A 16275-nucleotide genomic window follows, 5' to 3' on the forward strand; every position below is an offset into this window, starting at 1 on the left:
GTTCTTTACCACAATGCATTTCACTGTTTGTTTTGAGAACACAAAAATATTTCATTACTTTCTAGCTTGGAACTGATGAAAAATAGGTCAAAGCAGAATATACTTTCTGCGGTGTCGCTCAACTATGCTTTTCTTTTGCAAAAAGTTTTCATATTTTAAATCCTGCCATCCAGAATGTTCTTCAGAAAGAAAGGGATTTCTTCATTTCATTTACAGAACTGGATTCATATGCACAAAAATAGTGATCATATCCTGTTTCTGCAGATCAGATCTTGCAAATCAGGTAAGTTTGCATCAAGAACTCTCAATCTTAGTGTAGCTTAAAATTTAAAAAAAGAATACAGAAAGTTACTAGACAAATTAGAGTGCATATAAATGATAAAAACAAAACAAAGGTCTGCAAAGGAAACACAGAAATAATCAGTCTTCGTTCACTACTAATATCTAGTTTAATCATCCTTGTCCAGCACAGCAAAATTTACTGTGATGTAATTGTGTGTTGAGTGGGCTTGTCTTCTGTGTGGACTACACCAATACAAAATTAGAATCCTGTTATGAATTAATACTAAAGCCCTGTACCTAAGCTTTCAAGAGCATCTACAGTGTTTCAGGTTCCACTTCACACACCTTAAATGGGCCACATTTTTAGAAAGTGCAGACCACGGACCCTCTGAAAACCAGGACCCCCTTTAAAGTGTTTGAATTGGGGCACTCCTTAAATATACAGACCCTAGTCTTCACAGCTCTTTACCACAGAGCCCTGACACTAAATGTGACACTGTAAAGAGGCTCTACCTGATATCTTACCATCTTAATAGAACAGTTTGTGGATGGATTAAATTAAAAATACATAAATACTACTAATGCATTCTGGCTGGAAAAAAATAAACAGCAAAGCCTTATGTGGACTGTGCAGAATACAGGAAGGTAATGAAGCACATGGCTTTGATGCTTACTCCCCCACATCTCCCACACTGGGGTTTTTAAACACAAGTTTGTGCAAACACCAGGTGTGCCATTAGCTGTGGATAACAAATATTTTTAAAGCTCTTGAAATCAAGCAAAGAACAGAGTTTCTCTTTAAAAAGTTAACGTTATGCTTCATTCATACCAGCCAGCATAGCTGTGGTGGCAGAAAATTCACACCTATGTTAAAAACAGTTCCCTTACCTGGGGGAAGTTATTCTAGAACAAGGGTAGAACAAAAAGTCTGACAGCCATTATCTGTTCAGTGCTGTCCGCACGGGAAGCAGAAATGGCAAACAACAGCAATGTTAAAACATGGTTATTATCAGGATTCTACCATAGACCTGTGTGAATAAGAATTTTTGTCTGAAAATCATTATAAAACTATGCTGTATAACAGCCAGACACTTTATATAAAAGATTTATAACAGGGGTGGGCAAATTTTTTGGCCCGAGGGCCACATCTGGGTATGGAAATTGTACAGTGGGCCATGAATGTTCACTAAATTGGGGCTGGGGTGCAGAAAGGGGGGGGTGAGGGTTCTGGCTGGAGGTGTGGCTCTGGGATGGGGCTGAGAATGAGGGACTTGGTGTAGGAGGATGCTCCAGGCTGGGACAGAGGGGTTCAGATGGTGGGTATGGGGGGGGGGGGGGAGATCAGGGGTGGGGTCAGAAACAAGGAGTTCAGGGGGCGGGGGGGCTGAGGGCTTCGACTGGAGGTGCAGGCTCTGGGATGAGAATAAGGGGTTTGGGGCACAGGAGGTGCTCTGGCTGGGACTGAGAGGTTCAGAAGGCAGGAGGGGGGATCAGGGCTTGAGCAGGGGATTGGGGTGTGGGGAGAGGCTCAGGGGTGCAAGCTCCGGGCGGCGCTTACCTCAAGCAGCTCCTGGAAGCAGCAGCATGTCCCCCCCTGGCTCCTACACAGAGGTGCGACCAGATGGTTCTGCGTGCTGCCCTGTCCAGGCACCGCCCCTGCAGCTCCCATTGGCTGCAGTGCCCAGCAAATGGGAGCTTTGAGAGCGGCACCCACGGACAGGGCAGTGCGCAGAGCCCCCTGGCTGCCCCTAAACATAGGAGTCAGAGGGAGGACATGCTACTGCTTCCGGGAGCTGTGGCACGCACGCGCGGAGCAGCCCCCAACTCCGCTCCTCAGCTGGAGCATGGGAGCAGGGCAAGCCCCAGACCCCACTCCCAGGTGGAAGCTTGAGGGCCAGATTAAATCGGCTGGTAGGCCGGATGTGGGCCGTAGTTTGCCCACCTCTCATTTATAATAGGTCATTTCAGGATAGGAAGTTGTTGCAAAAAAAGCAAACATGATTCTGGGATGCATTAACAGGTGTGTTGTGAGCAAGACACGAGAAGTCATTCTTCCGCTCTACTCTGCTCTGGTTAGGCCTCAGCTGGAGTATTGTGTCCAGTTCTGGGCGCCGCATTTTAAAAAAGATGTGGAGAAATTGGAAAGGGTCCAAAGAAGAGCAACAAGAATGATTAAAGGTCTTGAGAACATGACCTATGAAGGAAGTCTGAAAGAACTGGGTTTGTTTAGTTTGGAAAAGAGAAGACTGAGAGGGGACATGATAGCAGTTTTCAGGTATCTAAAAGGGTGTCATAAGGAGGAGGGAGAGAACTTGTTCACCTTAGCCTCTAAGGATAGAACCAGAAACAATGGGTTTAAACTGCAGCAAGGGAGGTCTAGGTTGGACATTAGGAAAAAGTTCCTAACCGTCAGGGTGGTTAAACACTGGAACAAATTGCCTAGGGAGGTTGTGGAATCTCCGTCTCTGGAGATATTTAAGAGTAGGTTAGATAAATGTCTATCAGGGATGGTCTAGACAGTATTTGGTCCTGCCATGCGGGCAGGGGACTGGACTCGATGACCTCTCGAGGTCCCTTCCAGTCCTATAATCTATGAATCTATGAATCTATATCTTATGGGGCTAAAAGTAGAAAAGCTTTTAGGCTAAAAAAGTTCCTTTTTAAGTGATGCAAGCTTAGACAGAAAATAGTTTGAAGGGATAATGTCAAGTTAAAAATTGTTATCTTTTTATTAAACACTCCTAGATAGATATTTTTAATATGTTTATCATTAATGCTAATTTTTCTGACTTTTGCATCCTGGAAAATTAAGATTAATTAGTGAGTTTCATTTTTGTTTGTACTCAGTTTCATGTTCCTAGTTCTCCTGCACCAGCACAATGCTGAAGTGTTCAAATCCTAATTAACTATTTTCATTAGATTTTAAAAACATGGGAATGTTTTCACTGATCTCAGGTTCTATAATAACCTTGTTTTAAACTAAAAAGTGTTCTAGCCTGCATTCTCCCAAAGCCACTAATCTCTCCAAGCAGACAACCAGCAAGAGCAGAATTTGGAATATTTTACTCCAGACTAATAATCATAATATCTTGCCCATTTCAAAAGAAACACGGACAGATTAGGAGTAAGAATAAAGATGAAGTATTTTTCCTTAGCCATTATGTGTTTTCATTGAAACAAAACCAAAGGGGAGGGGGGAGGAAAAGATTACAGTAGGCAGAATAAACAGCAGTTTAAAGAATTAAGGAGCAATAGACCACCTGCAGGGAAGGCTAAAGAAGAGTAAAAAGCCAGGAATTGGAAGTGACATCTCTTTGCAACAGGCAGGGTCTCACAGAGTAATGGCAGTGACTATAATTACAGGATTGCATTTCCATTTAAGTAGGATTCTCTCATACCTTGAATAAACAAATTTGAAGTTTCTAGGACAAGCCACTTGAGATATTACATTACAAAGATGTAGTTGAATAATTTTCAAAGACAACTTACAAAAAAAACAACACACACAATACATCAGAAACTGCTTGTCCAATTCATTTCAAGTTACCATAAAAACCCACAGGAAACATAGGCAACATTTCAACTCAAAGGACCTCCTTGAGGGATTTAGAGTGGAATAAAAATAGGGCTTACAATGAAAACCTGCATTACTTTTTTCCAAAAACATATGCCAAAGTAGGCATCAAGAGGTAAATTCAGATTCTAATAGTATGCAAATCCCTGCTTTAATTAAAAAATACTCATCTTTAGCTACAGAGCCACAATCGGCACCTCCACAATGAAGTTCTCTATACACAGAACATGCATTTCACTTTAGAAGTCAGCAGATGGAAAGAGAGGTTTTGAATATATAAAACTGAGTGCCTAAGTCTGTTTCTTCATAAAAAGTTTCTCCACAAAAGGTATGAAGTAATTTATTTTGATTTATTAAACATTTTAGTACTACAGCAGAAGTCTTATGAACAGATTTAAATGAAATACAAAAAAAAATCCTGAACCCCAATACAATTTAAAATGTTACAATCTCTATCCAGAAGAGAGACCAGCCTGCTGCAATTACTGCCTATTCCAATTCACCAACAAAAACCCAACAAAGAAACAGGGAATTGTAGAGTTGCTTTGAACACTCCGGAAAGTGAGCTTCCTACTATCCCCTATCTTTGGTCTGTCTCGTCTTCTGACATCCTCTCATACACTGAGCCTCAAATACAGGGTGGCACCGAGTCTCACATAGGGTATGTCTACACTGCAATGGTTGCATGGTTGGCCCGTTTCAGCAGACTCGGGTTTGTGGGACTCAGGCTGTGTGGCTATAAAACTGTAGTGTAAATGTTTGGACTCAGGCTGGAGCCCAGGCTCTGGGACCGGCCCAAGCCTGAACATCTACACTGCAGTTTTATAGCCCTGCATCCCAAGCCAGAGTCAGTTGACACAGGCCAGTTTTAGTGCAGGGTAGACATATTCAGAGGGTGTCACTGAGCCTCACAGAGCGCATCCCTAACTCAGGACTTTTGAGGGGGGAAGGGAAGAGGACAAATTAGAGAGGAGAGGAAAGATCGATGCGAGTTGGATTCACTAAACACATGCAACAAAATCTCCTTCTGCCACTTTACCCAGCCTCTCTTCCAATCACTGATGCATGAGGAATAATTTCATCCATAGTACACTGGGGAGGGCGGGGGGGTTTGCAACAGTTGACCCACTAATGAAGAATTCCCACCACTGTGGTAACTAGTTTGGCTACAACCTGATTCCATCTGTGACAAGAGCGCAAGTTTGAGCTGCTGTACAAGACAAAACTAGCAATTAACAACTTCTATGCAGGCATTGCAGTGTATCCTCCTGGGAAAGTGTGACTTGGTGCAGCATCTCTTCTGGTAGCCTCTGTGACTGGCAACAATAGAAGGAAATTTGCCATTTATTATTTAGACCATCAAGATTTGAGATTTTTTTCCCCTAATAGTTATTTCAGTTATGAAAGCTTGTAATAAACCAGCAAACATACAAATCCATGTAACCTTATATACTTGTGCCAATAAGACTGACTGTTAGTATAAAAGGCAAGAAAACTAGGGAGGAAAGTATTTTAGTTCAACTTGAATATTAAGGTTCATAATGAGATTTCATGTAATTAATTTGTTACAGGAACGGAAGGATGAATTATCTTGTATTTAGTAAACAGGACTGGGAGTTAGGACACCTGGGTTCTATTCCTGGCTATGCCACTGACCCTGAACAAGTTATTTCAGGCTTGTATACAGTAGGGATTTTGGCATCAATGTAGCTTCTCTGGTGCAATCCCCCAGCATAGATATGTAGACATGCTTCCATTGTTCCCTACTGAATAACAACTCACAGGGGGTGAAAGCCCTGCTTTCAACTGGTGTAGCACAACTACAGTGGGGATGTCTGAACCAGCATAGCTACACTAGGACCAAAATCCCTAATGTGGAAAAGCCTTTAACCTCTCTGTGCTTCATTTTCCCTCTCCCCACACCTGTGAAATGGGGTAATACCTGCTTCATATGGATTTGTAGCTAAACTGACATGTGAAGCACTTTCAGATTCTGGGATGGAAGGTGCTATAGAAGTGCAAATTACAACAGTCATTTCATTCATCAACCTGAGGTCCAACAATGCTTCTGAAAATGCTATTAGTAGTGGACAAAAGCTAGATTCAAAACAATTTATACCAGTTTCTTTAGTGTTTAAATAGCTATCAAAGATAGTCTGAATTAAAACAAAGCAGTGAGTGCTATACAATTAAGTATCGAAGAACCCCAAAGTGATCTCCAACCTTCCAGGGCTGCACCATTTAATTGGCTCTGCAGAAAGTCAAACCATTGAGCATTAAGTTCAGCATGATACACACTTTGAATGCTTTCTGAGGTTACACAGAGGGCCGAAGAACAGTGTTTTGCACACACACACACACACACACACACACACACATCCTTTACACATTTCCCACATACCTTAGGACTGCCTGACAAATGCTTCATGTAATCGGAACTGTGATCCATACCAACATATATATTTTTAGAGGAATGTATTCCTAAAGCTTAGTTCCTTAATATTGCCCTTGATTACTGATGGGACATGGAAGCCTGGCATCAAAAGCAGTTCTCTAAAACCATCCAAACATCCTGTTCTCATCAGTTACCAGGGACAGTATGCCCTTGATCCAGGTTCGTTTTTAAAAAGATGCGATTTTTCTATATTTTAGCAGTACTTTGTGCATTTTGCCTCAAAGTTTTATGCCCAGATGGCATTCCAAAACATAACAGTTTAATTTGCTTGTATTTTTTGGATTAATGATACTCCTGTTTTAGTTGCTGGCCCATAAATTATGGACCTTTATTGCTCCACTGACTTTTAATACAGAAGATAGTTGTATCTTCAAAAGAAAAACTATCCCTATAAATAAACAAGTTTGTAGGAGGATCACAAATGTCAAATTAGGTGCATAATGAGCACCCAAATGGCCAAGTTACAAGAAATATGAGAATACCAACATTGAGATTTTTCTAGATTCTTTTAGCTTTCTTGAATCCATATCTGGGAATGGGTAAAAACACTTTCAAGTAAAATTTAATTTGGTTCAAACTCAGGAATTACCTAGCTGACCCAGGAGAACTAAGGAAGTCCAATTAAAGAGTGAGACTGTTAGAATCTAAATGGCTGTAAGCCATATCTATAGGGGCTAAAAGTATTATAACCATGGTAACAGAAATAAAAGAATAAGATCTTTCCTAGTTTCCTTTGTATAGCTGATAATTTGTTGTAGTCTGTTTCATTGTTACTTTCCCATGTAGAAACAGTCATGCTCTGTTAGTGTAGGTTTTTCATAGGTTTTTTTTTTTTTTTTTTTTTTTTTTTTTTAAATGAACTAGGAAATGTGATTGTAGAACCACAAGATTTGGCATAAGAACTCACAGGTATGTGTGCAGACACTTGAAATCTAGTCATATTTTATTGAAGCCAAAACTGGTGTCCCTTAAATATCAGAGGATTATTTGGTGGCTAGTAGGAAAATGAGAGTTGGTATTCTTGGATTTCTTACCCATCAAGTGTCTATACCACAACTAAAGCCAGTGTGTAGTTTCAGTAGACAAGCTACAGAGTTAATAGGACTGGAGATTTACTTCTCAGTTCTTCAGGTCTGAGAGCTTTATTGAAAGACTGAATGGAGAAAGTTGTGCTGCTGTTCTGTAGAGAGTATTTTAATCTCTATTGTTGCCCAACAGGCACCTTCTACCAACACAAAGTTCACTTTAGAGAAATATTTTAAAAGAATGAGAGTTGTATGCAATCTTATTTCCTTACCACATCTAGACCAGCAATTCTCAACCTGCAGCCTGATCAGCACAGAGCTGTGGTCCATGTCACATCCACAGGGCCATACAAGTACTACTGGATGTGGCCCACAATGGTAATTACGTTGAGAACCACTGATCTAGACTATTTAAAAAGAGACACCAAGAAGAGTGTTGGAGCAAGCTGGGATAGTAAAGAGTCTGCAATTTTACAGCTGAAGTTGACAGAAACTAAAGTACAGTCTCCAAGACTGATCAGCATATTGTCTGACAGAAGAATTTGTCCATCCTCGAATGCTTTAGAGATAATAAAAGGTAACAAAACAAATCTCAGAGCAAGTTTCCCGCAAACTAGTGGAATTTAAATCTAGTGGAATTTAATAGTTGCCTTATGATACAAAAACAGCACATTTCTTTTCAGTAATCTGCAGAATTTGGCATTCATAACCAAGAAGAAGGGATCCTAACTTTTCTTACTCTACCATGGAATAGATAAAAAGTTGCTGTGACCTTTTGTATAATAGTTACTAATAAAAGAACCTAGCTCTATTCTTAAAATGCAGGAAACTTAAGAGGACAACCTGTTCCATTATTAATGAATTACAGGTTTGGAACACTTAATTTGTTATCAGCCCCAAACATGACACTGAGAAGATTAATGCACGTATGCAAGAAAATAAAAGTAGAATAATTTCTTCTTCCTAAGTATCTTAATTGTTTAATGGATAAAACCCCTGTGGAAACAATTAAAACACCCCATTACAGTTTTGGTCGATAGGTCAAATCTGTGTATGAAAAGCTAATGGCAACTGAATGTTTAAACATGGGTTATAACAATTCTCATCTTCCAACAACCTAAACTATTTGCTAGATTCTTACTAAAAGAATAGGAGTACTTGTGGCACCTTAGAGACTAACAAATTTATTAGAGCATAAGCTTCTGTGGGCTACTGCATCAGAAGAAGTGGGCAGGTGCCACAAGTACTCCTGTTCTTTTTGCAGATACAGACTAACACGGCTGCTACTCTAGATTCTTACTGAATTTCACCCCACAACCTTAAAAAAGGGATGAGCTGAGAGATTTGTGCTAGAAATGCTTTAAACTATTCGTACAGTTTGCCTCTGGTAGAGTTAGAAACCTTGAATCCCAATCATATAATTGACTTCTCAGGCTGACTCCCATGCTCCCGGGGGAAAGGCAATTCAAGGAGCTACCCATGAGTCCACCCATATGGAGTTAACTGTAGGATTGGACCCTCAGCTATTAATCATACTGTATTGTCCATTTACAGATACTTAATGTTTGTTTTCACAAGCAGCAAAATATTTACAATGTTACACAATGAAGCACTCTGTGCACTGTGATCTCTTACAACAATGCCTGTTAATTCTCTAAATGTTTGTAGGTTATTCAAGTAGAGAACCCCCTTACAGTTTTAATACAAAAATGCTATATTGATTATTTTTCATTCTATGATTTTTCAAAAAGTGAAGCTCAGTGGTTTAAGAAGTAATTTGTTTTTAAAAGAGAACCCGGCATCACCAGTTATCCTTCAAAAAAAGTAACCAAAATGAAACAGATTTCAGAGGAAGATGAAAGCAATGATCCACTGGCGATAACTTCCAAGAGCTCATACCGACAGTAACGGTCTACAAGATTGACTGGCAGCAAAAATATATACCAAGAAAAATCTTACTTCAACATAAGTTTGCAACTTCTTAAAGAACTTCTAACATGTACTTTTTGGGGGCATCAATGTGAGGAGGCTACAGAGTGACACTCCTCTGACAGTCATACGTGAAATGTGACAAGCAAGCAATTAAGTCAGTCAAGTGATTATTTATGAAACTGGAAAGGAAGACATGGAAATATCCCCTCCCCAAATTCTCTCACTTTCCCTCAACATTCAGTAAAATCCCACATGAGGTGTGCATTTACCACCTTCCTTCTCCACAGGTTTCTGTGAAGTCTACCCCATTCTCTCTCTACATGTATTGCTGCTTCCTATTTATTTCTGTTTGCAGCTTCAAGATTATTTCATCTTCTACATAGTAATAGCACTTAAAAAAAAAGCAGAAGGACAGTCTCTGCCTCAAAAGCTTACAATAATTTAGAACAAGATGCCACTGTTGGAACAACAGAAGAGAGGCCAAAGGAAATAGCAAGAGCACATTAACAGGCCACATATATACACAGCTTTAAAAAAAAAAAACACACAAATTTTAGAAGTCCCTGTGAGTCAGTTGTCTAGTCAAAAAGAACAGGAGTACTTGTGGCACCTTAGAGACTAACAAATTTATTAGAGCATAAGCTTTCGTGGGCTACAGCCCACTTCTTCGGATGCATATAGAGTGGAACATATATTGAGGATATATATATATATATATATATATATATATATATATTTTACACACACAGAGAGAGAGAGAGCATGAACAGGTGGGAGTTGTCTTACCAACTCTGAAACTAACACGGCTGCTACTCTGAAAGTTGTCTAGTCATTATTGGTTGGCACCTTATCTTAGGCATTACAGCAGAAGTGGACCTCAAGGACTTGGAAAGAAATGGAAGAAGCTTTACAGACTAGTTCAGGAAATACATTCCATGCATAAAGAAGCAAGCACAAAGGTGCTTGTGGGGAAAAATAGAGGCTGGCATAATTGACAGCAAACAGGTCAGAATGTGACACAAAGATTTGAAGACCAGACAGGCTATATTTTAAAATTATACAATTTTAAAATTTAAAGACAAAAATACATTTGATCTGATGAAGGGGGTGACATGATCAGAAAACAAAACAGGATTATTTTAGCTGCAATGTAACTGAAGAGTAAGGGGGCACACAGTGGGAAATGGGTGTCAGGAAAGCCAGAGGGGAAAAGGCTACAGTAGCCTAGATGGAAGATACAGACCTTGATGAGAGTTTTAGTAATATGAATTTAGAAGAAAAGCTGGATTTCAAAAATGTTAGAGAAAGAAACCAGAAGAATTTGAAACGGACTAAATGTGTGGTCTAGAGAGGTAGCAGAGTTGAAGATGACACTAAGGTATTGAGAGGATGGTGGTGCCATAGGATCACAAAACTCTTTACAAACAGGCTATGAAGAAAATATGGTAGCCCTGTCAAAGGACACGGTCACCACAATGATATTCAGCCAAGGTGAAAAGTGAGATAGATAAATGAAAGTTAGTACTGTAAGTCAGTGTTTCTCAACAACCAGCCCATGGACCGGTGCCGGTCTCTGAGATTTTCCTGACAGTTTAGGAAGGCAGCAAGCTGGTCCCGGATATCAAAAAGGATGAGAAACATTGCGGTAAGTCACTCACAGAATTCCACAGAGTTTAAAAAACACAACAGTCAATTACTTCACAAGAGGTGATGATTCCTGGTCACCTCAGGCAAACAATGGGTGGGAGGAGAAGAGATACCTTTCCATGCATACTGCATATTTCCCAAGCAAGGACCTTAAATCACTTTGTAAACTATTAAGCTCAGCTGCAACAGGGACGCAATCCCATTCTGTGATTAGACGAGGTCTTCCATCCTAAAAGCACCCCCATAGCACTAGCATTGCTCCTCCTGCCACCGTGAAAGCAGCAGACAGAAGTTGGGACTTGCTTTTTGGTACAGCAATTTAAACGTAGTGTCCCCGAGAAGGAAAGTCAACACACCTGTCACCGGAGGTCATGGGGGTAGCACAGGATCTTTGTGGGAAGAGGTATCCACGCCACAGAAAGGAAAGACTAACTGGAAGGAAACCTCCTCTGGAAACCTGGGTGACTGAGAGCAGGAGAACCCACCACTCACAGCACAGGGGTGAGGCCCCCCCAGGCTACGGGGCCCCATGGGAGTGGAGAATTCTACCAAACAGCACAAGGAAAGACACCCGTAATTCCCAGGGCTATAAGACCAGGAAGAAGCAGGGATAGCCCAGCACACAGTACAGGTGGGGAAGGATGACCACCATATACAGGGCTATAGGGCCTCATGCGAGTGGCAGAGCCTGCCATACACAGCATGGGTGGGGGAAGGCACCCCCCATACCAAGGGCTATATGGCCCCATTGGAGTGGGGAGCCTGCCATACACAGCACAGGTGGGGGAGGTCACTCCCCATAGCCAGGACCCCACTGGAGTGGGGAGTCCGCCATACACAACAGATGCAACCCCATGCCCCATTTGGGAAGGGGCTCGGGATGGGGGAGTGCTCGGAGTGGCCATAGAGTCCGGCGTGAAGAGGGGGGGGGTGAGACCACCGTCCCCCCACCACCCCAACCCGGCTCAGCCCCCACCCCTCGGGCTCAGAGACCCACTCACCAGAGAAGGGAGCAGAAGAAGAGGCAAGAACCCAGGGCCAGGAGCCGGCGGGGCGGCTTCCTCATCGTCTCCCCCTTCTGCCTCCCCCGGCAAGGAGGCGGCGGCGCATCCTCCCGCCTGCTGCCGAGAGGGATGAGAGCGGCCGGGCCGGGGGACGGAGCGCGGGGGACGGAGCCTCGCGGGGGCTTCAGACACTCCCGCCCGCCTCGCGCCGCCGCCCCGAGACTGCGCCCAGCCGCTACAGCCGCTGCCCCCGTCTCGAGGCGATCTCCAGCGCGGTGCGAGCAGACCCAGCAGAGCCGTTACCCTCCCCCCAAGTCCCCCCCTTCACGCGCTGAGCTGGAAGAAGACGCGTCACGTCACCCCCCACACATAAACCACGCCTCCACCCATCGCCAGAACACAATTGGCCCTGCGCATGCGATGGCTTCCTCCCTCCCCTCACAGTGATTGGCTCAGAGGGGCCACTTCGATACAATCCCCGGCCCGCAGTCAGAACTGCCATTGTGATAGGACTACAAAACGGACGTACCTCTTCAAAAGCCCTTCGCACGCTGGGAGTTGTAGTCTTCTCTCGGCATCGTTCCCTCTCAGAGAGCGGCGAACTGGGGGTGCCCTCCCCAAAGCTAGGACCGGTTTAGGCGTCTTTAGAAGAATTAATAATAGAAGTGACAACAAAAATATACAGATACGCGAAATAAGTTACAAAATAATTATAAAAAATTCCAGGCGATTGGTAGCAGTATTGACCTAGTTATATTCAGGCTTTCTGTAGGGGCTGCCCCAAGAAAGCTGAGCCCTGATTGGTGGGAGCTGAGGTCCCCGAAGGTGAACGTTCCTGATCCTGGGCAAAATAAAGGGGTGGCTTGGGGGGGGGGGGGGGGGGGAAAGCGAGAGGTTTTGTGACCCAAGAATAGGTTGGGTGAGCGAGTCCGCGGGACACCGTAGCTCTCCGCTGGATCCCATTTAGAACTACAAATCCCAGCATGCATCGCTGCAGCCCTCAGGCTGGCAGCCATTGGCCAAGGTTCTCGGTGCAGGCTGGGAGTTGTAGTTTTCCAGGGCCTTAATGCTGTTCTAGTCATAGGTCTGAGGGATGTTTTACCCAGTCCAGCCCATCTAGTGTTAACATACGTCCGGATTTTCCCGGACATGTCCGGCTTTTTGGGCTTCAAATTCCCATCCGGGAAGAAATCCCAAAAAGCCGGACATGTCAGGGAAAATAAGAAGGGAGGGGCTGGCGGCGTTCGGCCAGGGCCAGCGGTGCAGGGCCTGGGGCCGGTGTGGGGCCAGGGCCGACAGTGCGGGGCCAAGGGCCAATGGTGCTCGGCCGGGGGTCGGGCCAGGGCCGGCGGTGCTCGGCCGGGGGCTGGGGCCCCAGAGCCCGAGCTGAGCCGGACACGCCGGGGCCAGAGCCTCTTGGCCTGGGCTGGCCGGCCACCCGAGAGAGCCGCTCAGCCAGGAGGGCCGGACTGGGCCGCACCCCACCCCGCCCCAGCCCCAGCCCCAGCTTACCTGCTGCCTCCCTAGTTCAGGCTTCCCGCAAACTTTTGATTCGTGGGAAGCAGGGGAGGGGGAGGAGCAGGGGGTGGAGCGTTCAGGGGAGGGGGCAGAGTTGGGGTGGGGAATATGGGGAAGGGGCGGGGGAGGGGAGGAGTTGGGGCGGGGAAGGGGCCCCGTGGAGTGTCCTCCTTTTTTTAAATTAAAATATGATAACCCTAGTTTAACCCAATTTTACAGATGGGGAAACTGAGGCACAGAGTGGGGCAGCAAGTCACCCAAAGGCACCCAACAGACCAATGGCAGCGCTGGGACTAGAACTAGGGTTGCCAACATTCTAATCGCACAAAACTGAACAATCTTGTCCCACCCCTTCTCAGAGGCCCCACCTCTTGTTCGCTCTATCCCCCCCTCGCTCACTCTCCCTCATCCTCACTCACATTAGCTGGGCAGGGGGTTGGGGTGCGGGAGGCAGGTCCGGCTCAACCATTAGGCAACCTAGGTGGTCGCCTAGGGCGCTACATTTTGGGGGCGGCAACCGCGGCAGTAGTTCAGCGGCGGGACCTTCCACCACCTCTGTGGAGGGCGGCATTTCGAGACGGGACCTTCCGCTGCCTAGGGCGGCAGAAAAGCTGGCGGCACTCCTGGCGGGAGGGGGATGAGGGCTTCAGTTGGGAGAGGGGACTCTGGGCTGGGGCCAGGGATGAGATACTTGGGGTGCAGGAGGGGCCTCAGTGCTGGGGAAGGGGGTTGTGGCATGGGGGATGTGTGAGGTGCAGGCTCTGGGAGGGAATTTGGATGTGGGAGGGGACTTTGTGCTGGGGTAGAGGTTTGGGGTATGGGGTCCCAGCAGCGCTTACTGCAGCTCCTAGGAAGTGGCTGCCAAGTCCCTGTGGCCCTTAGGCACAGGGAGGCTCCGCACGCTGCTCTCGTGCCTACAGGTGCCGCCCCCTAGCTCCCATTGATTGCAGTTCCTGGCTTGGCTCGGGTCGTGTCCGTCCTCCCCCCCCCCGGCGCGATCCCCGCGGCGCGGCTCGGGTCGTCCCCCCCGTGGCGCGGCTCCAGGTCGGACCCAAGCCCAGCAACCCCGGCCGGAGCGCAGCTCGATTCCTGGGGGCGGGGCTTGCAGCAAGCCCCGCCCCCAGGAATCGGGCCCCGCTCTTGCTAAAGCCGGCCCTGGTAGGGAGCCTGCCTTAGCCCCAGGCCCGCACTGCGCCACCAAGCGGACTTTTAACAGCCCAGTCAGCGGTGCCGACCAGAGCCGCCAGGGTACCTTTTCGACTGGGCATTCCGATCAAAAACCAGACACCTGACAACCCTAACTAGAACCCAGGTCTCCTGTATCCCAGTCAGCCCTTGGGGAATGCTGCCTAGTAAAACACCCTCATGCTGCAGGGGTTGGGGGCTTCCAAATGCTGCCACAAACGAGGCAGACAACAGACTCCTTCGCTGCACAACCCTGCTTCATCCGCAGTACACAATCCAGCCTGTCCATTGAATGGGGGAGGGGCCTGTGGAAAAACAGAATGTGATCAAATAATGAAAGGCTGTATTATAATGCGTACGCACCAGGGCAACAAATTAAGGAGCACAGGAACGTCTGAAATGACTGAACCATTCTGGTTACAATGTTCCCTCAAAAAAATCCAGCCCGAGGCACCAAGCATTGAAAAGTTCAGCCCAAATTATTGAAGTTTGGCAAAATTAGAAGTACCTGAAAATGGAGTCTTGTAATGGAAAATGTCAGGTAACCAGGTTCACCTATAATGAGCACTGGTGACAAGTTCACAGTAATTAAAGGTAGCACTGAAGAGTGCAGTTACAGTGAGGTATAATGTTTCTTTGGGCCCTCCTGTTTAATAACGACTTTGTCCCAGATCCCCAGCTGGTGAATCCACTGGTGTCTAGGGTGCTTTGCTGATTTACCCCTACTGAGGATCTGAGCCAGCATCTCCAGGAGGAGGCAGGTGTTGCATCTGATACTTACATGTTTCTCCATAACCTTCTTCATTTGTGCCATTTGACGAGGGGTGAATTTTACCCTAACCTGGGAAGGAATTTTACTACATTGAAGTTAAAGGAGAATGCATGGCTATAGGGCCATAGCCAAGATTTACAGGCCCTCGGACAAGATGTCAAAACAGATTCCCTCTGCAGCCTGGCCACTCTAGTGACTGCCCCGGCATAATCCATAGCTGTATCCTCTCCTGACAGCGGTCTCAATCCCCTCCCTTTGTTTCTATCTCCTCCACATGGGTGTTTTTAAAGTCCAGCCTCTCTCCCAGACCCCACTCCCAGAGACACAGGGACCCAGACTCAGGCAAGGCAAGCTGTGTAAGTGCTGCCATGGTGACAGAGAAACAGAGCACCCAGCTGTCTGTCAGGGAAAGGTGCAGTGTGCCCAGAATGGGGCAGTATCAGTGGGGGACTGATTGCCTTTGCAGCCTTTTTACTTCTTCAATAAGATCCTAGGCCGACTGCGTGCAGGACTGGCTCCCTGGTAGAAGTTAGAGCAGTCTAAGGATTGGGCTGATATTTGACCGGAGATCACCGGGTCATACAGAAGCCTTGACCATGCCCCCTTTTCCTATGGGCCCTGCTGGGAGGGATTGGCAAATCCTCACCACTGGAGGATCTCCCTATACTGGGGTGATCTTCCTGCAGGTGAATATGCTGGCTTTAAAACCCCTCCATGCTGGCATATCATGATGTAGATCAGCAGCAATGCAGCTGAGGATCAGGCCCAAGTGTCTCAAATCTAATCTTGTAGCAATTAGCAGACCTTATCAGTAGTGCTCCTAGTGATCTCTGGCGATCTCAGTGGCATCGCAAGTATCCTCCTGTAATGAGCCACTCCTC

The 16275-nt window shown here is 45.7% G+C and overlaps 1 protein-coding gene across 2 annotated transcripts in view; it reads right to left on the reverse strand.

Annotated features, from left to right (window-relative positions):
• Positions 1-12212, reverse strand: part of SUCO (SUN domain containing ossification factor) — a 71802-nt gene extending 59590 nt beyond the window's left edge. For both annotated transcript variants that reach the window (XM_054037597.1, XM_054037595.1), the window contains exon 1: positions 11917-12212. In XM_054037597.1, the coding sequence (XP_053893572.1) occupies positions 11917-11981 (65 nt within the window). In that variant the 5' untranslated portion in view covers positions 11982-12212. The remainder of the gene's footprint in view (positions 1-11916) is intronic.
• Positions 12213-16275: the final 4063 nt, after the last annotated feature.

Source organism: Malaclemys terrapin, chromosome 8 (genome assembly GCF_027887155.1).
Source record: "Malaclemys terrapin pileata isolate rMalTer1 chromosome 8, rMalTer1.hap1, whole genome shotgun sequence".
NCBI classification, from domain to species: Eukaryota; Metazoa; Chordata; order Testudines; family Emydidae; genus Malaclemys; species Malaclemys terrapin.